Source organism: Macrobrachium rosenbergii, chromosome 37, assembly GCF_040412425.1.
Source record: "Macrobrachium rosenbergii isolate ZJJX-2024 chromosome 37, ASM4041242v1, whole genome shotgun sequence".
In the NCBI taxonomy this organism is placed as follows: domain Eukaryota; kingdom Metazoa; phylum Arthropoda; class Malacostraca; order Decapoda; family Palaemonidae; genus Macrobrachium; species Macrobrachium rosenbergii.
In genome coordinates this window covers 36,409,914-36,435,319 of record NC_089777.1, presented here as the reverse complement: position 1 = coordinate 36,435,319, position 25,406 = coordinate 36,409,914, and the positions used below count along the sequence as shown (strand labels likewise).

The 25,406-nt window shown below is 42.1% G+C and overlaps 1 protein-coding gene across 5 annotated transcripts in view; it reads right to left on the bottom strand.

The window, feature by feature from the left end:
- Positions 1 to 25,406, bottom strand: part of LOC136825489 (beta-secretase 1-like) — a 294,215-nt gene that overhangs the window by 152,958 nt on the left and 115,851 nt on the right. For all 5 annotated transcript variants that reach the window (XM_067082034.1, XM_067082033.1, XM_067082036.1 and 2 more), the window contains exon 4: positions 21,426 to 21,557. In XM_067082034.1, the coding sequence (XP_066938135.1) occupies positions 21,426 to 21,557 (132 nt within the window). The remainder of the gene's footprint in view (positions 1 to 21,425; positions 21,558 to 25,406) is intronic.

Sequence of the window (25,406 nt, the reverse complement as noted above, 5' to 3'; positions counted from 1 at the left end):
TTCAGAGCTGCCTTTGAAAATCCTTTCGCTCTGACAAGCTTCCTGACAGTCTGAAGCCTGTCAGAGCGAGAGTGGACAAACCCTGATGATAATGGAGGAAATGAGGTTGTTTGAGAAGACTTCAATGCTGTGGGAGAAGTCTTGGGAAGTCCACTAAGAGGTCTAGAAGGTCTGAGAACCATTCCCTCTGTGGCCAAAATGGGGCCACTAGTGTCATCGATGAGTTGCTGTGAGTTTGAAACTTGTTGATGACTTCCCTCACCATATGAATGGATGAAAGGCATACATGTCCAGGTCGGACCAGTCCTGGAGCACAGCATCTGTTGCCTAAGCCAGAAGGTCTGGAACTGGCAAGCAATACAGGGGAAAACAATGGTTCTTCGACGTCGCAAATGTGTCTACCGACAGCTTCCCCCACCGTTTCTACAGGTCGGTGCACATCTGTGGACTCAGCATCTACTCCATCGGTAGGACCTGTTTGTGGCAACTCAACTCATCTGCCAAAACGTTCATCTTGCCCTGAATGATGCAGGTGACGATCCGAGTACAGTTGTTCTGGGCCCAGATGAGATGATCTCTGGTCGCCCTGCAGAAAGAGAAAGAGTGCGTGCCTCCCTGGTTCCTTATGTAGGCCAGCGCTGTCATGTTGTCCAAGTGGACTGCAATTATTTTGTTGTGTGTCACCGAAGCAAAATGCTGAGGACCCAGGTATATCGCTTTCAGCTCCTTTACATTGATGTGGAGCTATCTTTCTTCTTGTGACCAGGTCCCTGCAACTTCCAAGTCCTATATATGAGCTCCCCATCCTAGGTCTGATGCATCTGAGAGCAAGGTTAGGCTTGGGTTCAGAGGGAATAAAGACTTCCCTACCAGGAATCTCTCTTCTCCCAGCCACCACTGAAGGTCCTCCTTGATTTCGGGAGTAATGGGGAAGACAAATGAGTCCGGAGACGTTTTCCTGCGCCAGCTGGCCTTTAGGAGTGCAGTCTCCCTAATGGCACAAATTTCGCTATGGAAGAAAGAGTACCCAAGAGGCTCATCCACTCTTTGTCTCAACAGGAAGGAAGAACGAGAAATTTCTGAATCGTCTGCAGGCAGGAAAGAATTCTTCTGTCACGGAAAAGCCCAAAAACTATGAGACTCGATCATCATCCCTAAACAGACGATTGACTGAGTCGGGACTAGTTGTGACTTGGAAAAGGTGATCAGAAGGCCCAGATCCTGGACAAGGGAGACGGTCTTCTGTAAGTCCTCCGTGCAACGGTTTCTTGACGTGAAGCGTATTAGCCAGTCGTCGAGATACAGGCATATATTGATGCCTATTGAATGTAGTCACTTTGCTACTGGGCGAGAACCCTGGTGAAGACCTGTGGGGCTGTTGAAAGACCGAAACACTGGGCTCGACACTGGTAGATCCTGCCCTGGAACACGAATCTCAAGTACTTTCTGGATTCTGGGTAGACTAGAATGTGTAAGTATGAGTCCTACATGTCTACTGTAACCATCCAATCTCCTTGATGGATGGAGGACAGCACTGACTGATTGGTTTCCATTCTGAATTTTGTGGTCTTTATGAAAAAACAGAGCACTCAAGTATAGGACAGGTCTCCACCCTCCCGATGACTTGGGTACGATGACAAGGTGGTTGTGAAACCCCTTCGAGTTCACGTCTTTCACCAAAAACTTCTGTGAGTCTACGGAGTAGGCTGTCAAGTTGATGGGCACCGACGCCAATGGGGGCTCTGTGTTGAATGGGATTGAGTACCCCTCTCTCAAAACTTCTATCATCCATGGTTCCACACTCTTGACTTCCCATTTCCTCCAAAAATGGAGAAGTCTTGCTATCACCGGCACACGGAGGACCGGATCCTCACTTGCTAGAAGAGGGTCTGGTAGATGACTTGATGACTGTGAGCACCGCATGGGCTTGGTACATGGTCGGGACTGATATCTGCTCTGCCACCAGAAAATGGCCGCTGCTGCAAAGGAGAGGCCACTCTTACATCAACGGGTGCGCAGGTGTCCGAATCAACTGCTTTTGGCGTTTAGTGGACTGCGTTAGCTAGTCCTGGGTAGACTTCTTCTGAAGCTCCGAGACTACACGCTCCACAATAGCCCTGGGAAACAGACTATCTTTGTCCAACAGGGCGAAGAACAGAGACGATTTCTGAGAAGGAGTGACCCCTCTGGTGACAAACGAACACACCAGCTCCCTCTTCTTCATCACGAACTGCCTTGTCTGCACAAGATAAAACTCCTAGCCAGTCTGCAGTAAAATTGTCTATTAGTGCTGTGCAACCTTCAATCTTCTTTGTCAAAGCTCCAACTGTCCAATCAAGGAAACTGAATATTTCAAAGACTTTGAATAAGTCTTTCACTAAATGGCCCACTCCACTGATGAAAAGCCTATCTTGGCCGAAATGAACGCTGAACATCAAGTTGAACCAATCAAGCCGGAAAAGTCCCCTTGGGAGGAGGCAGAAACTTCCAAGGATGGAGCTTCCACGGTGACATAAGAGAGATATCTCCTTTTCTTCAAATGAGAAAGAGGGGTGCAGAAGGTGGCCTTGCCAAGGTCGCTCTTATCGGCCAACCAATCCCCAATATGAGACCAATCTTTCTTCGAGGAACAGGAAAGAATCATCTTCGGCAGGTTAGATGAGCCTGTGGGTTGTCACATTATAAATGCTGAGCCCGGAGACGAAGGGGCCGAAAGGAAGAAGAAAGTTGGATAGCTGAAGAGAAAGAAGTTCAATAAGGAGGCGAAAGCCAACATTGGTTGATCCTTCTCTACATCTTCTTCTGCGGACGAGATCGAAGTAGAGGCTAAGTCCTTTTGTTCTTGCAGTGTAGTCGAAGGCTTCTTTAAAAGGTTCAAAATTTATCAAGACAACGATGAATCAGTTCCAGAGAGGAGTCTTGCGCAACCGGAACGCTGACACTAGTTGAAACTGGCTGCATTGGACGATCAGGAGCAGTGGAGTATGAGATGTTAAATGCTTGTCAGGATGTGGCGCCAAATGAGGTGGGCAAGTGTGGCAACAGTGTCCAGCGAGACTTCACAGGAGACGTATGATGATCGGGCACCAAACGATGGTGGGAACGCTCAGCTCAGACAGCACACTCACCTCGACTCGGGTGCTCAAAGTCCACTGCCACAATGTACGTCATTGGGAGTGCGACTGCTATCAAACATTCGAAACACACGGTAGTATCAACAACTGGCCACCTTGACGCCATCCGAATGCCTGGCGCCAGATCAGCGACCAACCGCAATGCTGTCTACCCTCACTGTGCGCTCCGCCATCACTGAATGCACCCCTACCGGGCGCTTGGCTGACACTGCCCAATCAGAGCTCTTCTTAGATGAACATTGTGTTATAAACAACTTGGGAGACATCGGGCATCTTCTTGGTCCCAGAAGCTACAAGAAGGTTCAGGACTCTGAACCAGATCTCTGTAACGCTTACAAGGGATCAGAGGAATGTGTTGAGGAGCTGCCGATCTTTTCAATGGTCTGGAAATGTCGGAAAAGTGCCGACTGTGACTCCTATCTACGCTGGAATCAGAACCACTCAACGATAAAGCATGCACATCCACTCGGACGCCTTTCCAATGGTCATCCGGCGAGTCCTGGGAACTGTCAACAGGTTTGGTGTAGGGAGCAACTACCCGTGGGCAAACCCCACCAACCTCCCTTGGACGTTCGGTTTGCCTCCTCCCAGGTTTAGGGGAGTTTGACAGGGACCTAGGTCTAAGAGCGTCGGCAGGATGAGTACAGTCAGTCCCCGGTTTACGACATTCTCGGCTTACAACGTTCTGAGTTTACGACGCTTTTCAAATATATTCATAAAAAAATTATTTCCTGGGTTACAACGCATGTTCCAGGTTTACGACGGTGACAACGCCCGTCCGATGGAAGATATATGGTTCCACAATGGCAGAATGGTCAATTTTGGAGGGGTTTCTGTTGAAAAACCCAATGTAAATGCAGGATAAATTGTTTTCAAGGCACCCAAAGGAATAAAAGTAAGGTTTTTTACGATTTTCGACGGTATTTCAGACGACGCCAGTCCGACGACGATCGGAAGAAATATGCATCCAAAACAGCAGAATGGTCAATATTTGGAAGGTTTTTATTATGAGAAACTCAATATAAATGCAGGATTCATTGTTTTCAAGACACCCAAAGGAATAAAAGTAAGGTTTTCTAAACCAGTACGATTTTCGATGGTATTTCGGATTTTGTTTTTCAAGCCAGTCCGACGACGATCGGAAGAAATATGCATCCAAAACAGCAGAATGGTCAATATTTGGAGGGTTTTTATTATGAGAAACTCAATATAAAAGGGATTTTGACAAAGGAAAAATCTATTTCTGAGGAAGGCCCCGTGTCACCCAGTGAAATTCCATACTAACACGAATTTCTAGGTATAAAATACTAGATATACCAGAGAAAAAGAGCTTTCAGGAATGCTGAGGTTACTACCCCCAGATCGAGCGTCTTCCCTAAGGAAGACATCGGTATAACCAAGGGTGAGTGAAAGGATCACAACCACAGAGTTACACTCGATAGATATCCCCATGTCAAAACTCCTCGAAGAGAGCGGTGAGCCGTTACAGCCCCCACGCACAGGCGTCCGCCAGGCCGGCGACACCAGCGCCACCTACATCATTTCAGACTAGCACCACCACCAGGCTTGGCATGTGCAAGTAGGGGGGGAGCGGAAGCCACTTCTGGGAGGGTCACCGGATGACACGGGGCCTTCCTCAGAAATAGATTTTTCCTTTGTCAAAATCCCTTTTCTGAGTCCAGCCCTGTGTCAGCCGGTGAAATAGTGATAGAGAATCATGCCAAGACTGCAAACTACAAGGAAACATAAGGTGATCTGAAGAACAACACAAGCTATGGAAACGGATTTAATGAGAATATCTCTCCACATGAAAAAATGAATATCAACATGAAAATACAGTAATACGACCTTAAAAGTAGAATACAAAGTCAATACACCAAACAATATGGCAGGCAAAATACATTCAAAAATACTTAAGATTATAAGGAGTAAATATGAACTTATAACTAAACATAAGAGAGACATCTACAACACGAGAAAATTTATGGGGTACATGGAGCAAAATAAAAACAGCCCAGTACCCCTAAGACAATCCAAAATTACAGCATGTCAAAGTACAGTCCCCAAAAGATAATAAAAAGACAATAATAATATCAATATGAGGAGCAAGGCAGTGAGGCATGATCATCCAGAAGGGCAGGCAGAGAAGTAAATGAGGCAGGCGGGCAGGGGGGAGGGGGAAGGATAAAGGATAATTAAGGTGGGGGAATGACACTCCCCACAGCCACTGTAGAAAATTTCAGGGCTTCGAGTGATTTTAAATAATGGCGTTTAAACACTAGAGGTGATTTCCATCGCGTATATTTGGTAAGTTCTGATAATTAGTGGAAGTAGCTACTGCACGGATATCATGAACCTTAGGGACTGAATCCGGGTTAGCTTGTTTAATGAAATACAGAATTTGTTGCCTTATTGCATTTAACGAAAGAGTTCCACCTTTCTCTCTGATAAAAAGAGGACCCGACTTACACTGTGGAGTTCTTAAAAGGTAAGACTTTTAAGGTATAGACTGGGCATAAGGACTGGTCCTGTGGAAGGGGCACCACCTTCCAAGGAGACCACCTGTCTTGAGGGTCCTCATTTTTAGCTAAAAATCTATGGTCAGGAGAAAGGAGGGCTTCTCCGGACGGGAGGAAACTAACAAAATCATCACCAGAGAGAGCCGACAGCTCTGAAATTCTGGCACCTGAAGCCAAGCTAATCAGAAATAAAGTTTTCCTTAACAGATCCAAATAAGTGCATTGAGAGTTGTCAATCTCAGATGCTAACTTAAGCACATCATTGAGGAACCACGTAACAGAATGTGGGCGCGATACGGGTCTCAGACGAGCGCATGCTCTAGGAATAGATGAAAAGTAAGAATCTGTAAGGTCAATTTTAAAACCATATAAGAATACCTTCTTCAGGGCTGACTTAGCTGTGGTAATAGTGGCCGGGGCAAGGCCTTTTTCAAACAATGATCTAAAGAAGGTAACTGCTAGGTTAGTAGTCATGGTTTGGGCTTCAGATGTCTTCAAAAAAGAGGCCAATTTCTTGACTGCTGAGTCATATTGTCTGAGAGTAGAATCTCTCTTGTCTGATTCTAAAAACAGAGTGTTAACGGGGTCAATGTTTGCTCCCCTTTGAGCTGCGAACTTTATAAAGTCCATAAAACTAGGGCATTCTGAATTCTTGAGGAAGCTGACACAGTCTTGGTTTGTACTGTTTGGGTCAGTTTGGGATTGGGAATCTGAAGACTCCGCAACCCGAGTTCCTGAAGAAGAGGGAACCAATTGCTCTTCGGCCAATAAGGGGCTACCAGGGCTAGTTGACCCTTGAATGACCTGAGTTTGTGCAGTACTTTCAACAGCAAGTTTATTGGGGGAAACAGGTAAATCTTCTCCCAATTGTTCCAGTCTATGGTCATTGCGTCCGTGGCATACGCCTGAGGATCCAGGTTCGGGGCCACATAACAGGGAAGTTTGAAGTTGCTCTCCGTCGTGAACAGATCCACTTGGAGACCCGGAACCCGGCGGCAAATCCAATTGAATGACTCTCCCGTCCAGAGACCACTCCGTCTCCAACGGAGTGGTCCTGGACAGGGAATCCCACCACGCCCGCACCCCGCTAGGTGGGTGGCTGACAGATGCCAGCTGTGCTTGTTCGCCAGGAAGAAAATAGCTACCATAACCTGGTTTACGTGACCTGATTTGGAGCCGGCCCTGTTGATGCAATGAACTACCACGGCGCTGTCCAACACCAGTCTGATATGAATCCAGCTGGGGGGGCGGATTTTCTTTAAGGTTAGAAATACCGCCATAGCTTCCAAGGTGTTTATATGGAACCGTTGAAACATTGTAGACCACGTTCCTTGTACTTTTTGTTTTGGCGAATACCCTCCCCAGCCGCTTAACCCATTAAATCCCAACTTTTGTATTTTTTTAATTTCTGGAATTTTTGCTAAATAATATATATTTAAGGGTCAAGAAAACATATGAAGTGGAAAGAAAAATCTATTTCTAAGGGTACCAAGGCCGCTGTCCTCAAATGAGGACGCTGGGACAAAGGGGTATAAAATCATGTTTTCAAGCTGTCCTCAAATGAGGACACTGGGACAATAGGTTTTATGTTTATATTTGTTAAGTAAAGTATTATCTTTTCAGATAAAGATAAACAGTTCCATATTGTCATTCTTACTTAAATGTTATGAATTCCCACCTAAGTTCTAGCTGAAAAAAAATTAATTTCATAAACTAAATGCACTTTCTTTTATTGTTATACCTGACAATCTCATTTTCTTTTATGATAAGAGCTGAAACATTCAATACAAAGAGTCACATTGCATTTAGAGCAAAAGGTTCTTGGTTTTGCTGTACATGGTTTGTTCATACACCTCTGCTGATTGTTGCGCTTTTCAGTAAAATGATCTTTACCATCATAACTAACATCAGCAAAATTTGTGTGTGAGTGTAATACCACAGGGTCTTCCTACTGAGCCTTCCATGTAGCCAACTTCAGATAAGCTACAGAAATTGCCCTTTGAAATCTAGTAGACTCAGATGTGAAACCATGTCCTTGGTGCAGCAATTTATAAATGATCCTTGAGTTCACAACTGCCATATCTATCATTCTAATGAATAAAGGCCAATACCATTTCTTTCCTCGAATAGAAACAGAATATTTCCCTAAACAATCATGGTGATCTACACCACCCATACATTAATTATAGTTGAAAATTGCATTTGGTTGAGGAACGCTTCCTTTTGACTTTGATGTCTTAATCCAACACTGACCTTTGCAAGGGGTTCTACAGTGTCGTAATTAGTACCAACAGTTACACATTTGTTATTTAGCCATTTTACCATCTGTACTTCATTGGTGTCAAACCTGTAGTCATATGAGCCTCTTGTTTCTTTTTTCATTAATTTGTTGATTTCAATGTACAATTCAAACTATTTTCTCCGAGTGTTCCCAACGCTTGAAAACCAATATTTCGTAGGTGAACTAATAATTCATAACCAGTAAAATAATTATAAAAAAACAGTAGTTTTCGATCTGCTGAGCTTCAAGCATCTTCAAGACAACTTTGAACCCAATGCTATTTCATCATTCTTATCTAGTTGAGGATTGTACCTGTTTGTAAAGATCAAAATTATAACAGACACCTGAGGTCCCACAAAGCTCCCAAAGTTTATATCCAAACCTAATAGGTTTCACCTGGATAAACTGCTTCAGGGAATTATGCCCATAATATTTTACCATCATTTCAACAACACTAATGCATTCCTCAAATACTCCATGTTGAATAAGTGATTTCTGAAGCTTCAAATCAGGCTTTTACTTTGAATCCTTTATCCCCTGTTATTTTCTGCATCTGCATTATCACAGAAATGCAAACACTCTTCAAACCAAATTTATTCCGAGACATTGCTTTTTTACAATAGAGACAACCAAGTCTTCATCTTTTGCCCAATAATGCCTCTCCGATGGTAATTTGTGGTAACTTGACAAAAGAACAGTTTACAATGTGGTCATAAATATCTGGGGACATTATTGTTTCAAATAATTCCAGAGGTGTTAGGTGATCCAAATCTTCTTTCATTTTCTTCAAATTGTCCTGGGATGTTTGTCCTCTCTGTTTCACTTCATCACAACTTTTAGCAATATTGTTATTTTTTTAAAGAAAAGTTTTCAGTAATCATAAAATAATGCTTACCATGGATGGATATTCTCTCACTTTGTGGTCACAACAGAGATTCAAAAAACAGACAAAAAACGAGGTAGGCCGGTAAGTTCACGTCCAGCATACTTTTGAACGGGAATAATGCTTCATCCCAGCCCTCATTTGAGGACACAATTTTCAAAGTTGATAATGAACAACTTCCTTTGATTTATAATTCACAATTTATACTTAAAATGCTTGATAGATTAATTTACTATACTTTGGGAAATTTATATATTACTTATAATAACTTCGAAAAAATTACTTGAACTTACGATAGGATAAGAGCACATTTTTTGTACAACTTTCATAAAAGTCTTGTAAAGTTCTTAATACTAATAAAAAAATGTCAAGGGGTGTATGATGAAATAAATAATGCATGCATTTATTCAAATGTGATAAATTGATAAGAGAAAAGAGGTAAAAAAATCTTGAAATGTGTGTCCTCAAATGAGGACTTGGGATATAATGGGTTAATGACGATCCGTGAAAATTTACCAGCGCCGGAGGAGGGAACTGAAGCAGGACTGTCTTGGACAGGCCGCTGACTGTGGACCAAGGCCGCAGTCTCCTGGATTTAAAATCCGGGGATGGAGAAGACCTTGTCTCTGAGTCTGACATTGGCTTGACTCTGCCACACTCTGTTTATGTCCTTTAATTTTGCTTTTAAGAGCAGGTCCGTCACTGAGGCAAATTGAAGGGAACCGAGGATTCTTTCTTGGGCCCGGCGGGATGCTGCTTTGTCTCTCAGGAATTTCCTGGTAAGGGAGGCTATCTCCTTCCGCTTGGGAGGCGGGAGGGATAACGTGTAATGAGGACAGATCCCACTGGAGACCCAGCCACTGAAACCGGGACTCCGAGTCAGGCGGGACTTCTCTCTGTTCAGTTGAAAACCTAACGACTCCAGGAAGTTGATGACCATGGCCGTGGCCTTCCGGCATTCTAGAACTGTTGGTGCCCAAATTATCCAATCGCCTAGGCACGCTGCTAGGGATATCCTCGGGACCGGAGTTGCTGAACTACCATGTCCGCCAGCTTTGTAAATATCCTGGGTGCAATATTTAGACCGAAAAGGCATGACCCTGAAGGAGTAGGCTTGTTTCCCGAGTCTGAAACCCAGGAACGGAGAGAAGCTCCGCGCAACCGGGACGTGATAGTAAGCGTCTGAAAGATCGATAGAGGTGGTGACGGTTCCACACGGAAGTAGAGTCCGTACCTGCGCTACCGTAAGCATGCAAAATTTGTCGCATTTTATGTAATGATTTAGACGCGACAGATCCAGAATCACTCTTTGCTGACCGGAGTCTTTCTTCGGAACAGTGAACAACCTGCCTTGAAATTTGAGGTGCCTTACTTTCTTTATTGCTCGCTTGTTGAGCAGTTCCGCCACATAGTCCTGTAGGACTCTGGAGGGTGGCTGGTAAAACCTGATCAGAGGAGGGGGTCCTTGGTCCAGCTCCAACCTAGACCTTTGGACACAATGCTGTGTGCCCAAGGGCTGAAGGACCACTGGTCTCTGAACCAGTAAAGGCGACCACCTACCTGACTGTTCTCAGTGGGAGGAAGCAGGTTTGTTTCCTCTACCACGTCCAGGTTTACCTCTTGGGGCGGTGTTGGGCTTGCCTCTGTAAGGGGTCCGACCTCTTCCCCTTGCACTCCTATTAAGGCCGTGAAAGAACCCACGGCCCTCATAGGTAGGATTGTACGCCGGTGAGGCAAACGTGATGAGGGTGCAGCAGGGATTGAGCTGGTTGGACCAGCACGTATTGTTGGGGATGAACTTTAGAGGTGGAGGGCTGCGCGACTGCCGAGACCGGGACAGCTTGAACAACCGTCTGATGATGAGGCCTCTTGTGTCTCCTGAACCGCTTACCAGACTTAGTCTGGGGGCCGCCAGATTCTGGGGTCTTACGCTTGTAAGCTGAGATACCCCAGCGAGAGCGAAGACTTTGATTGGCTCTAGTAGCCTCACTCAGCACATTGGCTACCTCTTCCTCTGGGAAGAGGTTAGGGCCCCAGATAGAGCTCTTCATGAGCTTGTTAGGCTCATGCCGTATGGTGGCTTCAGCAAAGATGAATCTCATGCATTCTAGCTTAGCCATCATAAAGTCAATAGGTCTGTCTGAAACCCTGCTAACAGGGATTTAGCCAGAACCTGGAAGAAGGGCTCATCTGCACAGGAGACGGCAGTCGCTTCTGTGAGGCAGACGGAGTTCAAGGACCGGCTAGCCTAGTCCGGGCCTCAAATTCTGCCTTCAGCAAGGCTTCCGGGAGCTTAGGAAGCTGTTCGCTGAACTGGGTTGATGCACAGTAAGCGTCCAGCTTTCCCACAGTAAAGGTGGACGGGCGTCTCTCCAGAACTCCTCACCCCTGGGAATACCAGGGATGTGGAGTCTGTCTCCTTAATTGAGGCAAGGGGTTGCCGTCAAAGCATGCTCGAGCCGTAGCCAGAGCCACTTTGTTTATGCATGGAGTCGGCAACTTATCACCTAGGGCGAACATGGTGTAGTTGCCCTTGAAAGGTGTAAGCTTTGTGTTCTCTGCCTGCCACTCCGTAAGAGTGCGCAGGAGAGCCGACTGAGCTTGGTCCCTAGGGAAGATCACTGTCTCTCTAGGGACCTTGTCCGAATGCACCCAGGCTTCCTCCGTCAGCCTAACGAAGCCTGGGTAAGGGGGCAGGAGATCGGGAGGAAAAACTCTAGTTCCTCTAACCGCCTCGTGCCAAGACCTTCAACAGTCAATGTATCTTCGTGCTGAATGGCACGGAGGGCAAAACGCCAAGGGTTCCCGACATCGAAAGGAGGAGATCAGCCGTGTCAGGGATAGCATACTGCGGTTCGCTCCGCCAAGCCATTCCCACCAGTATATTATCATGGCTGTGACGCTTCAGATATTTGGGAGAGCTTAGACTCGACCTCAGCCGAAACCTCTCGAACAGCGAGTTTGCAAACGCCTCAGGGTCAAAGGCAGGCTGGCGAGGAGGGCTTGGTCTTGATGCCCTCTTACTCGCGCCTTTGCCCGGGAGGTTCCAGGTTTGCTCCCCGGAGGCTACAGGCACGGGGACCTTAGCCTTCAACGGGGAAAGGAGATGCTTTCCTGGAAGACGAGGACTTAAAGCCCTTCGCCTTCCATGAAGTCTTCAGCTTCAACTTGGGGACAGCTGATGGAGCCCTGACACCCAAGGTGGAAGACTTAACAAAGCCTGAAAAGGAAGATACAGAGGAAGATGGGGAATCAAAAGGGCCTGCCCCAACCTCACTTACCTCGCTACCTACCACTTGGTCCGCCTGTGTTCATCAGTTCCAGGTCCAAGTCTAACGCGGCGACATCCTCCGACACCTCTGCATAAAGGATGTCCTCTTGGGGTGGCTGGGTCGCATCCCGGATCTGCTGAATGATGGGGTTGGCCAACTCTTCGGGAACCGCAGCAGCCACCCGGCGCTGGGTAAAGCAGGTCCCGCAACTTAGCTCGAGGACATAAGGCTTCCCCGACGGAACATTTCTTCCGAACCCAGCCACCCAGGTGCGGAGAGACTCAAGGGAAGTCTTCTTGGAGGACTTGTCCGCCTGTAAGAGAACGGACAATTAGAGTTGAACGGGAATATAAGCCCAAAAACAATATAAGCACTACACAGATATGAGGAACGTAAGAAATGAGAAGCTATATCTTACCGACTCGTCCTGGATGCTAGCGCACAGAGCGAAGCAAACCTCACAGCCGTCGGGTGCCAAACAATGAGGTCATCCAACCGACCGCACAGCCAGCGTGGTCTGGCACACCACATGCCCATATGGTTGCTGGAGAGAAGCGGTGCACCCTGCTCCTCACAACGAACAGTCTGTAAGTGTAAAAAAGTACACGAACCTACCACTCTAAGCAACCTAAAGCTGGAAGGCCAGGGTATTTCCACTTACCACCGGAATGCTCTGGTGGAGAGAAAACCCTCGTCAGAGACGAGACCACCAAGCCATAACTTAAACAGAGTGGGAGGCAAGATACTTCCAGGTCACCGAATACTCCGTGGAACGGAAGGTTTGAGACAACAGGGACCCACCACAAGGGCTGCCAGCAAAAAGACGGCGGAACCCCAGGGTAGAGCACCGACTCAATAAAACACATAAAATATGATAGTGGCGGAGTGAGAAGCTCACTCCGCCAGATAATATAAATATATATATAAGATACAAGTGATGGTAATAATGAAAAAATCACCTCCGAGACTGGAGGTATCCTCTCTCTCATCTCACTCCTCTCTCTCTCTCTCTCTCTCCTCTCAATCTCGAAACAGAGAAACAAAGGTGGGTGAGGCGACCGCCATTGAAAGGCCAAGTATAATATAAGCCGGAGCAGGCGCCAACAACCCAACCAAAGCAACCCGACGGAGAGTGGACGAGAACAAAAGAAAGAATGTTCAAACCCGCTCAATCTTGGAGAGTGGCAAACGAAACATCAAAACAAACACAGCGCTGCCGGGGACTAGTTCTGGGAGGGAACGAATCTCTCCACCAGAGGAAGTCCCCAACTCGAGAAAACGCCATCTAGCGCCACCCGCACGAGAAAAGGCAAGAGCTGGCCTGAGATGAGGGGGAGGGAGGGTGGTGGGGAAGGGAAGAGGAGTAGGCTAAGATAGGTGAAAACAGGAGACAAGGGAAAATAATTCACCCGCTCGACTGCAATCACACGCCACGCCAAGAAACATAATATGAGCTGGCAGGACAAGCCTACTCCTGAGGGAAGGGATGCGACCAATGAATCAACGCCCAACTCCTGACTAGACAAAGCCTAGGTAAACGCCTGAGCTTAGGCATGGCCTAGGCTAACGGAAAGGAGTAAGAGGAGGGTGGGGAGGGAATAACAGGGAGAGAAATTCTGTGCCGAGAACCAACCAGGACCGAAAAGGAGGGGGCAAAAGGCAAATAGCCTAGAGGAGGCACACCCAATGAACTCTACCCCTTCAAAAGAAGGGGGAGAACAAAGGCTCACTCTGCCACCCCAAAAACGGCCACTGGAGGAAACAGCAACAAAACTCCTCAACCCGATGATCCGCCCCACACCTAACCTATGAGGAGGGCGAGAGGACAAGGAAGCAACACGAGCCTAACAATATGAAAGGCAAGGAAGAAAAACCCACACACAATATAATATAAAAACCATCACAATAAACACAATATACATAAAAATTATATTCCAAGAATAATGTGCTTATGCGAGGTGCGTAGCCTAACTCCGGAGGAGCGGCCAGACATTGAGCTGACGCTACCAAGAGGCAACAAAAATATATATAGCACCAACGCAAAAATATAATAATAATAATAGTAAATAAGTAAGACCAACCTGGGAACTCATCCTGGAGGGGGAGACCTAAGGGGTATGACGGAACCCTATAGGGGACTCGCTATGGGGGTCAGTAAATTAAACAAAACTCCAATAAAACCCCCACCCAAGAAACACCGCCAGGAAGAGATCCGGGGGAAAAGATAAGTAATATAACGACAAAGAGACAACCCGACAGAAAAGACTGAAGGGGTAACCCACGGTCGACATGGCTGGCTAGGGGCGCGTGGCGCCATAACAACAATCTCATAATTGTGAAATATGGACTGATGCAGCCAAACTTATCGAAAAACCCCACAATAAGATGGTACTTAACTTAGAGATGGTGAAACTGCTAGAAGACATGGCGAAAAGCAGGAAAACACCCAAAAATAACACAAGCACAAAAATCCTGGTGATGATGATCACGTGCTAGAAAATGGAATGATGTAGGTGGCGCTGGTGTCGCTGGCCTGGCGGACGCCTGTGTGTGGGGGCTGTAACGGCTCACCGCTCTCTCTTCGAGGAGTTTTGACATGGGGATATCTATCGAGTGTAGCTCTGTGGTTGTGATCCTTTCACTCACCCTTGGTTATACTTCCTTAGGAAGACGTTGATCTGGGGTAGTAACCTCAGCATTCCTGAAAGCTCTTTTTCTCTGGTATATCTAGCATTTTATACCTAGAAATTCGTGTTAGTATGGAATTTCACAGGCTGACACGGGGCTGGACTCAGAAATGCAGGATTCTATTGTTTTCAAGACAACCAAAGGATTAAGAATAAGGTTTCCAACGATTTTCGACGGTATTTCGGCGATGCCAATCCGACGACGATCAGAAGAAATATGCATCCAAAACAGCAGAATGGTCAATATTTGTAGGGTTTTTATTATGAGAAACTCAATATAAATGCAGGACTCAAGAACAAGACACCCAAAGGATTAAAAGTAAGGTTTTCTTACGATTTTCGACAGTATTTCGGACGACGCCAGTCCGACGACCATCGGAAGAGATAGGCTATGCATCCAAAACAGCAGAATGGTCAATATCTGGAGGGTTTTTATTGTGAAAACTCAATATAAAATGCAGGACTCGTTGTTTTCATGACATCCTAAGGAATAAAATTAAAGTTTTCTTATGATTATCGACGGTAATATTTGGGATGACTCGGTGTCCAACGCATACAACGGAAGAAAATTTACATTCGTGGATTTTTTCATAGAGCAATATTCACTAAATTACTGATTTTTATTTTATTTTCATGACTAAATACATTTTTATGATGAAAAAATTATTTACTAATTTTAAAATATTAATATCAAGTAACCACAGCAAAAGCATCGATAAAAGTTAAATTAAAATCCCGTGAAATCATAAAACTGCTTACCGATGTAATCACTTCATTCAACCTCTCTCTCTGTTCTCGAATAATTCACGAATAATTTCACTTGAGATTTAAGTACGGGCAACCGCCATATCTCTCTGTATTGCATATATCCTTCAAAAATATCGATTACTGTACGTAAACATAAAAATATACTAAAATCCCATCACCGCTTGTGTGACAATTTTTTTTTTTGCTTTTTTTGTAGGCTTGGGATGACGATACCGGCTCAGGGGATTAGAAGTAGCCACAACAGAGCTCAGAGCAACCCCTTCTCTCCATGACGATACGCTATTGGCTGGCAGGACTGACAGTAGCCAATAACAACTTGTAACAACCCCTCATCTCCTTCCCGCCTCCTTGACGACATGCTATTGGCAGGAAGGGTGGGATTTTAACCAATCACAAAGCTTGTACCTCACGGGCTTTGCATACACTATAAAGAGGGTGCGTAGTATTTTTTTCTCTCTCTCACCTACATGAGAGAGAGAATGACTGGATAAGATTTTTCTAACAAATTTGTGGGAGATGACGACTAACTACATTTGTATGATATATAAATGACTTACCTAATAAGAGCTAACTTTCAAATATTAATAAGATTAAATAATAATAATACAGTATACTGAAATTACAACATTTATGCATTTTCAAAGCAGACTAAGGGCAGAAGATCAGTTTCACTCTCTCTCTCTCTCTCTCTCTCCAAAAGGTAGAATGAGAAATGGATAGATATAAATCGATACTAAGTTCAGCCCTTCACTCTCACAGGAAAAGATACTGCTAATTTAAGTCTCTTTACCTATGCACACTGCGTGTGTGTGTGTGTGGGTGTGTGTGTGGTCATGGTGCTTTAAAAGTGCTTGGTAAAAGTACTGGTAGCCTACATGTTTGGAAGACAAAGAAAAAAACAATTTTTTGTTGTCAGTCGCAGTAAAGAGAAATGGATTAACATTCCTCGAGAGATTAAAGAGATAAACTCTCTCTCTCGTGCCAGCACAAGAATGGCTGAATGTAAGTTGTAGTGGTAATTCATTCTCTCTCTCTCTCTCTCTGGCTGGAAAAGGGTACTAGTGTTTAAGATGACTTTGAAAAGATATTAATATAATTTCAAAGATTAATACAGTAGTAACAGGATAATAATTTAAGCTATATTTGATGTAGGATGATACTTAATGTAAAAATGGGAGAGCAATGTAGTTCTGTAAAATTCCATGTCTTTTTCTGGTAGATAAGTGGTGAGTCTCTCTCTCTCTCTTCAAAACAGTAGAATGGTAAAATTTTGGAGGGTTTTTCATGAAAGACTCAATAAAAATGCAGGTTATGTCATTTTCAAGATACCCAAAGGATACTCAAAGGATTAAAAGTAAGGTTTTCTTACGATTTTCGACGATTTTTCCGGTTTACGACGATTTTCGGCTTACGACGCGTCGTCAGAACAGAACCCCCGTCGTAAACCGGGGACTGCCTGTAGTCACCTCTACTGACCCGACATTTGAACTAACAATTTTTGCACTCAACTGATCCATCAATATCTTAACGGAAGTGCCCAATTGGGTTATGGCATCTACCATAACACTAAACTTCTTACCTTCTCGGCCTTCAAGGCTGGCTAAGGCACTCAGCTTGGAAGGTAAGGAGCCAGGTAAAGGAGTTACAGGTAAAGATAGAAGACTTGGAATAGGGCAAAAAGCTGTCATAGGAGTCGAGAGGACAAACACCTCTTGAGAATGCTACAGTAAACCCCCTGTATTCGCGTTCTCATGATTCACGGACTCACGTATTCGCGGGTTTCTCTGTAGAACATATCTAACCATTATTTGTGGAAAATTCGCCCATTCGCGGTATTTTTCACTGAGAAATATTCACTAATTACTGTATTTTCATATAATTTTCATGAATAAATGCAATTTTTGTGATAAAACTATTAAAATACTCAGTTGTAAGCATTTTTACAGGGTTTTTCTTGTGTTTAAACTATAAAAATGGGCAGTTCTAAGTGTTTTTTGAGGGGTTTTAAGTATTCGCGGATTTTAGCTATTCGGGGGGGGTGTGGTACACATCCCCCGCGAATACGGGGGGTTGTCTGTACAAACTAACTTGGGCTTTAGCAGCTGCTTTTCTCTCTCTGTCTCTTTGAAGCCTTGCTTAACGAGAATTTAAAGTCTTCCATTTCCCCTGATGCCACTCCTTATACTTGTCCCAGTTAATGTCAAGAGAACAATTTTGCCCTCTACAAGAAGTGCAGATAGTATGTGTCATACCTAGCAGATGTCAACTTGTCTTGCAGCCCTTGCTGCAATACCTAATACTATGAGAACTCAAGTCTGACATATCCAGTCACAATTAAGGAAAAAGCTGATTAGCACTATCAAGAAAAAAATACAATGTGCTTCACCAATTCGGCGATGTCCACAAACAACTGGTGAACAAACCAAGACAAAAGCTACCCAGCGAACGATGTTCAGTCGATGAGCGGCAGGAACAAATTGAATACCTGAGCTGGTTGTACCTATTCTTCCCTGAAAGTGGGCGGGGTCTGTTACCTACACCAAAACAATATGAGTGCTACTGCGAAATTTTAAAAAACTTAAGCTGCTGCGAAAGTAGGAACTACAATAAACCCTACTTTTACGCCGATAAACATGCGTGATCGCCACCGGTATTATAATGAATAGCTAAAATCTGCGAATACTTAAAACCCCTCTAAAAACACTTTGAACTGCCTATTTTGATAGTTTAAACACAAAAAAAACTTCTAAAAATGCTTATACCTGAGTATTTTAATAGTTTTATCACAAAAAGTGCATTTAGTCATGAAAATATAAAAATATAGTAATCAGTGAATATTTCTCAGTGAACAATACCGCGAATGGGCGAATTTTCTGAGAATAATGGGTAGATACGTTCCAAAGAGAAACCCATGAATATGTGAGTCCGAATAATGAGACCGTGAATACGGGGGTTTACTGTAAGAGCAATGTAATTACTTGGTAAGTAACTTATATAAAAAGTTTACTTTAGCTTGACTCCATAATTGTTGCAAAAACTGATGAGTAAAGATGGATTTATTCTGTGACTTATACTGGTTTCACTAATTACAGCAGCTCACCGACATAACGGACTGTGGTATATCGTACTTCCAGAAATATCCATGCGAAATGGAAATACTGATTTGAGGGTTTTCGCATCCAGATCGAGCACCAAACTGTTTTTTCAAATAAGCGCCAAAAGGAATGCTGGGAATTTGTCCTTTGCCTGCCACTTTCAAAGTCAGTACAGCCACTACAAAATAGCCTAGGCCTAGGCTAATTTCATTCATTTTTATTTATTATTTTACTCAAATATTTTCCATGTTTATTGTACGGTTAGGCAAAATTTTTTTATTCTTACTGTTTCTTTATCAAGTTACACTGCTGTCAACTCTAAAAATTATGATAAAGCTTTTACTGTCCTGAAGTTTATATTAATAACAAGGCTTTAACCCTTAAATGCCTAGCCTCTATTTACAAAGGCGTCTCCCTGTATGCCGGTGCAGTTTGAGAGTTAGCGCCGAAGCGAAAGAGTTTTTTTCAAAAAATCACAGCATGCTTAGTTTTTAAGATTAAGAGTTCATTTTTGGCTCCTTTTTTTTGTCATTGCCTGAAGTTTAGTACGCAACCATCAGAAATGAAAAAATATCATTATCATATATAAATACTGGAATATATGACAGTGCAAAAAAATTTTTTTCATATATAATAGTATACAAATCGCGCTGTGAGCAAAACGGTTAAAGCTAATGAGTTATTTTTTTTTCGTTGTATTGTACGCTACATTGTGATGATTTTGGTATATAACCAATTGTAAAACAATCAAAGGAACACAGAGAAAATATTATCACAAAATGATGCATGAATTAAATAACGTATGGATGTAAAAAAAGTTTTTTCAAAAATTCACCATAAATCGAAATATTGTGCTAGAGACTTCCAATTTGTTGCAAAATGAAGGTAAATGATTGAATATTACTAGAATGTAAGAGTTTTAGCTTACAATTGCATTTTTTCAACCATTTCGGTCGAGTCAAAGTTGACCGAAGAAGTTGAAATTTTGGCACATTGATGATTTATATGAAAATATTTCAAAACTGATAAAAGCTACAACCATGAGTTATTTTTAGTTGTATTCTCCATGAAATTGCACACATTTTCATATATAAAACTTTATGTAATGGCTAATATAAAACGGTGCAAACATTACGACAAAGTGACTAAAGAATTTCTGAGATTTTCGGCAGAGTTAGTGCAAGAGAACGTAAGGAAAAAGTTTTTTAAAAAATTCACCATACATCAAAATATTGTGCTAGAGACTTCCAATTTGTTGCAAAATGAAGGTAAATGTTTGAATATTACTAGAATGTAAGAGTTTTAGCTTTAATTGCATTTTTCGACCATTTCAGGTCGAGTCAAAGTTGACAGAAGGTTGAAATTTTGGCACTTATCGTGATTTATATGAAAATATTTCAAAACTTATGAAAGCTACAACCATGGGTTGTTTTATACTGTATTCTACATGAAATTGCGCACATTTTCATATATAAAACTTTATGTAACAGCTAATATAAAACGGTGCAAAAATTACGACAAAGTGACGAAAGAATTTCTGAGATGAGTCGCTGATGCTTTCTAGTGGGAGAAGAAAGAAATTCGCGCATGCGCAGCTGGATCAACAGCAGCATCCCTCAAGGCGCGTGATTTAAAATTTTTCGCAAACTAGGCCTATAAGTATTTTTCCGGGAATATTTAAAAAACTTTTTGTAGTCGACGTATTTTACGTCCACTTGGCACCCGACAGACAATTTTCGTCAACGTAAAATACGTCCAGTCGGCGTTAAAGGGTTGATCTTACTTTATGGGCACTGTTTGTTTGTATAAAAAGACCCTTTATAGCAAAAATGAAAACAGAATGACGTCTACTACGAGAGAAAACGGCTATGCTTAAGTATACAGGGGTAACTTGATTAGTTGTCACACTTTTGTAAGACAGATTTATTTAATTTATACTATATGGATATTTTGCTGTGTTTACATTAATATCAATATTAAAATTAGTAAATCATTGTTATAAGAAGTGTTTTGTTGGTTTATAAACTTAAGAGTAACAGTTGTAGGAGGGTAATGTAAGATGACTCTGGGTGTTTTGGAATGATAGTTTGTGGTGTATTTTTGTTTGAAATGATATTAAATTGCTTTAGTAAGATAATTTAAGGTATTTTTGTTTGAACTATTAATTTAAGCAGTGAACTGTTAAAATAGGCAGTTATAAGCATTTTAGTTTAAGGGGTACAGGGTATAAATATACTTTATAGCAAAAACATGCATTCATGTATATATATATATACAATAATACATCAGAGTTTCTTTTATAAAGGTGTAGGCTTGGACGCTTTAATCCGTTATATTGGTGAGCCTCTACATTTTATCCTACTGAGATCTGAAAATTGGTTTATGTAAAGTTGTAAAAACTTTGCTTAATCTAATGATGCAAACGAAGTTGACCTATACAGTACTGTGTAATAAGTGAGCTATGCAAAGGAACATAAACATTTTCTAAGTCTAAAAGAGAGAGTTGTGTGGCATTAAAGAAAGTAGAAAAAACTACTGGACCCAGTTCCCTTCAGTAACCAATCAGAGGCATTTATAATAAGAGCCTTGGAACAAAATCACTCATGAAGACCTAGATTAAGTGAATGCACAAGTATGCCCATTTTGTACCAGATTTAATTTTTTTCTCTTACAATGGAAACTTAATGGGATCAGGTAATAATAGAGTACAAGCCTTCAAAGTATTCAAAAGCTAAGATATAAATTTGTAAGTAATTTATTATTAACATAAAATATCTTGATGTTACCTGCCAGTGGGAATTATTAACATAGAAGTTATTTGAAGACGTGATTAGGGCCAAATCCGTATCAACAGTTATAGAGTCCAGCAATGCAGGAAACCGAACACGATCTCTGCCTAGGTGACCACTCCAACTTCCCTGAAAAAAGTTAATAGTCTACTAGTAATTCTACAGATGACTCCAGATTTTCACACTCAACACTGAATTATAATGTGCGACACTAAAATTACAATATATTGAGCTGATAACCGGGGACTGCCTGTAGTAATAATAGTAATAACAATAGCAGTAATAATAAAATAATAATAATTGGAGTTGTGTTGTTGTTGTTGTATGGTGGCTATTTCAAGTGAAAGTTCTTTGTTTGTTAAAGATAAGTATTTTCCTAGTAATCAGTCTCACAGATTCGTACCACATTACACATGGGTAAGACTTTTTTTTTCATAAGCTGTTGATATGTATTACAGTATAACGTAATTACCAATTAAAAAGATAGCTGATCAAAAAGCAAGGTCACAAATATGTTGGAATTATATTACAGTTTCATGAAGCTTATGAAAGTTAAAGTTGTAAGAGTAACTGTTTTGGTTTTGCTCATACTGACTGATTCATGCAAATCCTATGTCGTATGTCTATTTCCTATTAAGTTCAATATGCCAATAAATCTTAAAGATATCAAATTATAAGACAGTCATTGTGTTTTCTAAGAGTAATGACATTACATTGTTGTTGCTGATGTCAATGACTTCAGTAATTACAGACAATCCTTGAATTCATGGGTATGTTCAATAAACTTCTTTGCTTTTCACTCGTCAACAATAAGGACTGCCTCACTGTAACTGCTGTTAAAAGGAACTTTCACAAGCATTGTTAGCCTGAGGTGGTATATTTCTTCACTTGATGCTGTCAACAATTCTTGCAGGTTAAAGGTCCAAAGGTTTCACTTACATTGCAACTGCAGTCAGCAGTTATGTTTAGATGGAGAGTGACATCATCAGCTTTGGCAAAGTGTCAAGTGACGTCTATGTACACATGATCTAAAGTATTTCTGCTGCTTTGTGATCATCTCTAGAAAAGTATATAACCTTGAACAAGAGTTATTATAGAATGGAGTGATTGTGGAGAAAATCCCACTGTTTAATCCTGATATCAAGAATGGGAATAAATATACTTTCAGATTTTGCAAAAAAGATGCTCTTAATATTAACTGATGCTGTTGTTCCTGAAAAATTTGTCAAGTATCAAGAGTGATGGGGGTGAAGCATATAAAGAAGGAAAGGAAAGGACAAGATGAATGAATAAGAATGAAGCACTGAACAGATAGAACAGATTAAGTCAACTGCATCAGGGGCATACGAACTGTCATCATTATGGTTCGTGAACCTTTGCTGCTTGATCAGGTGTCTGGCCAAACACCAGTATGTGCCTAGAAATTGCTGGCTGGGCAAAAAATTTGCTGGCATCAGGACTAATAATGTTGTTTGTATTTTTTCAGGATAATGCTATTAATTTTAATTCTGCTAATGGTTATTATTCATCATATTGATAAAATCTTAATGTATCATTACTGGAACCGAGTATGTTCCGTAAAAGTATACATTCTAAAGGATTTTGGAATTGAGTATGCTCCGTAAAAGTATACATTCTATAAAGGATTTCAATGATTTAAAATAACGTAATTTGCACAATGATTTTGGATTAGAAGGTGTACATATCTGGTTTTTGAGGTTTCAGTCTTTATATGGAAATTAATTTTTATTTGAAAATGGCAACAGCCAATATGAATTTGCACTTATGTAAACTATTATATATTCCTTATGCTTGTCTACTCAATAATAAATATACTGTATAGGCTGTCATGGGTACATATTTATTCATTATTGAACTTTTTCCTTTTATTAATAAATTTATATATACAATTTTTCTCTCAGTATCAGTTACATAGTTTGTTGCATACTATAACATTTCATTAAGGCCATCACCGAGTTAGGGTGGTCTCGATATAAGTCGATCCGATCTTACGACGCCTTTCAAAAATATTCCTAAAAAATTTGTCTCCGACTTAAGGTGAAAATCCTAAGTTACGGTGACAAGAAGTCATGAGCAGTTTTCATGTCTGAGAAGGCATGGGTCACCTTGGTGTACCAAGCACATTTTGTGAGACCTGTGTCAACCCTACCTATGGGAGACTCAACACTTTAGGTGGATGAACAACATCTGTCCCTTTCTTGAACTACTATTTCTTCCTACGAGAGGAGGAGGAGGAGGTTCCTCATTTTGCCCTGGTTCATGTCTTACTCTTCACCAATGCAAGAGAACTAGTCAAGGCAAGGATCATCATTGTTGAAAGATGAGCTGTAGCTGTTGCCACTGGGGAATCTCCTACAAAACGTACAAGAGGATCAACCGAAGTCTCTCGCCTTAACAGGAGTAGCAGCAGCAGCTCCCATGGACTTAGCCAAAGCTAAATGGTTGGGGAGGGAGCAAATGATGGGCATTCCAGGATACCAAGGGAAGGCCACATCTATTGCAGGTACTTGATGGATGATGACATACTTGGAACAAAAAAGTGAGCAGGAGTAGGTGGTGGCAAGATGCAGACATAGGTTGACGTCCCACCAGGGAAAAGTCTAGCCTGGGCACGTGACTTGTCACAAGAAGAGAGTGGGGGTCATTCACCTTTCTGTAAATACCCTCTACAGACTGAGAGAAAGTAGTAACACCTGTACATGGATAGGAGCAGGGAGAGGTATGGATGGGTGGGAGGAGCAGGGAGGAGGGAATCAAAAGGATTCAGCAATGCCCCTGGTGGGGGGGGGATTGTGTTTGCTTCCATGGAAGCTACAAAATGCTTTTTACCCCTCTTCCTCTTACTGCTAAACCTTTCTTCCTACAAAGGGGGCCACTTCACATACTCCCTACAGGGGCATACAGGACTACAGAGCCGATTTCTACAGGCTGCAGAGTAACGGTGTGGATCAATCGCCAGCAGAGGAGACATTTACGCCCATTAAAACGTCACAGTGCATGTTTTTTTTATTTCATTGATAAAAAAAAGCACACAATTCAAAGTGCTTTGTGAGTCACCCCCTGTAATCACCAGTTAACTATCTTGTTACTAAGTCCCCCCTCAACTGCTTTATCACCAGTTAACTATCTTGTTATTGGGTCACCCCATTAATCACCACTTAACTATCCTGTTATTGAGTCACCCCTTAATCACCAGTTAACTATCTTGTTAACTATCTTGTTACTGAGTCACCCACCCTTAATCATCAGTCAACAATCTTGTTACCAAGTTCAGCAACTGATTCCAGATCACGCTGAGGAATACAGTAATGGGTAGCATTTCCACAAGAACAACAAATTAGTACACCAAACTAACAAGTGTCTAGAAAAATTTTGTGAATACTCAAATATATATCTCAGAAATTTAAATATAAAATAATTATTTGTCCTTGCAAAGTAACCATTAGTTAAATTCTTTGGCATAATGTCTGATAGACAAAACCATGCAAATTCAGAGAAAATGATATTTTAATGATAAAATAAGGTTTGTTCATACTTACCTGGCAGATATATATATAGCTGTATTTCTCCGAAATCCGACAGAATTTCAAAACTCGCGGCACACGCAGTGTGGCCAGGTGGTTAGTACTCATTCCCGCCGCTGGGAGGCGGGAATCGGGAACCATTCCCATTTTCTATTCAGATTTTCTAGTGCCACTGTCTCAAGAGGGGAGGCGGGAGGGCACTAAAAGTATATATATCTGCCAGGTAAGTATGAACAAACCTTATTTTATCATTAAAATATCATTTTGTTCATGACACTTACCTGCCAGATATATATATAGCTGAATCCCACCGTAGGAGGTGGGAAGAGACAGAATAGGATTTAGGAAACAAATAAATGTAGGCGAATGACGCCTTGGTTCCTTACCTGTTAGCATAGCTGACTTCGAGGTTATCTGTCACCCAAGCCTGCTT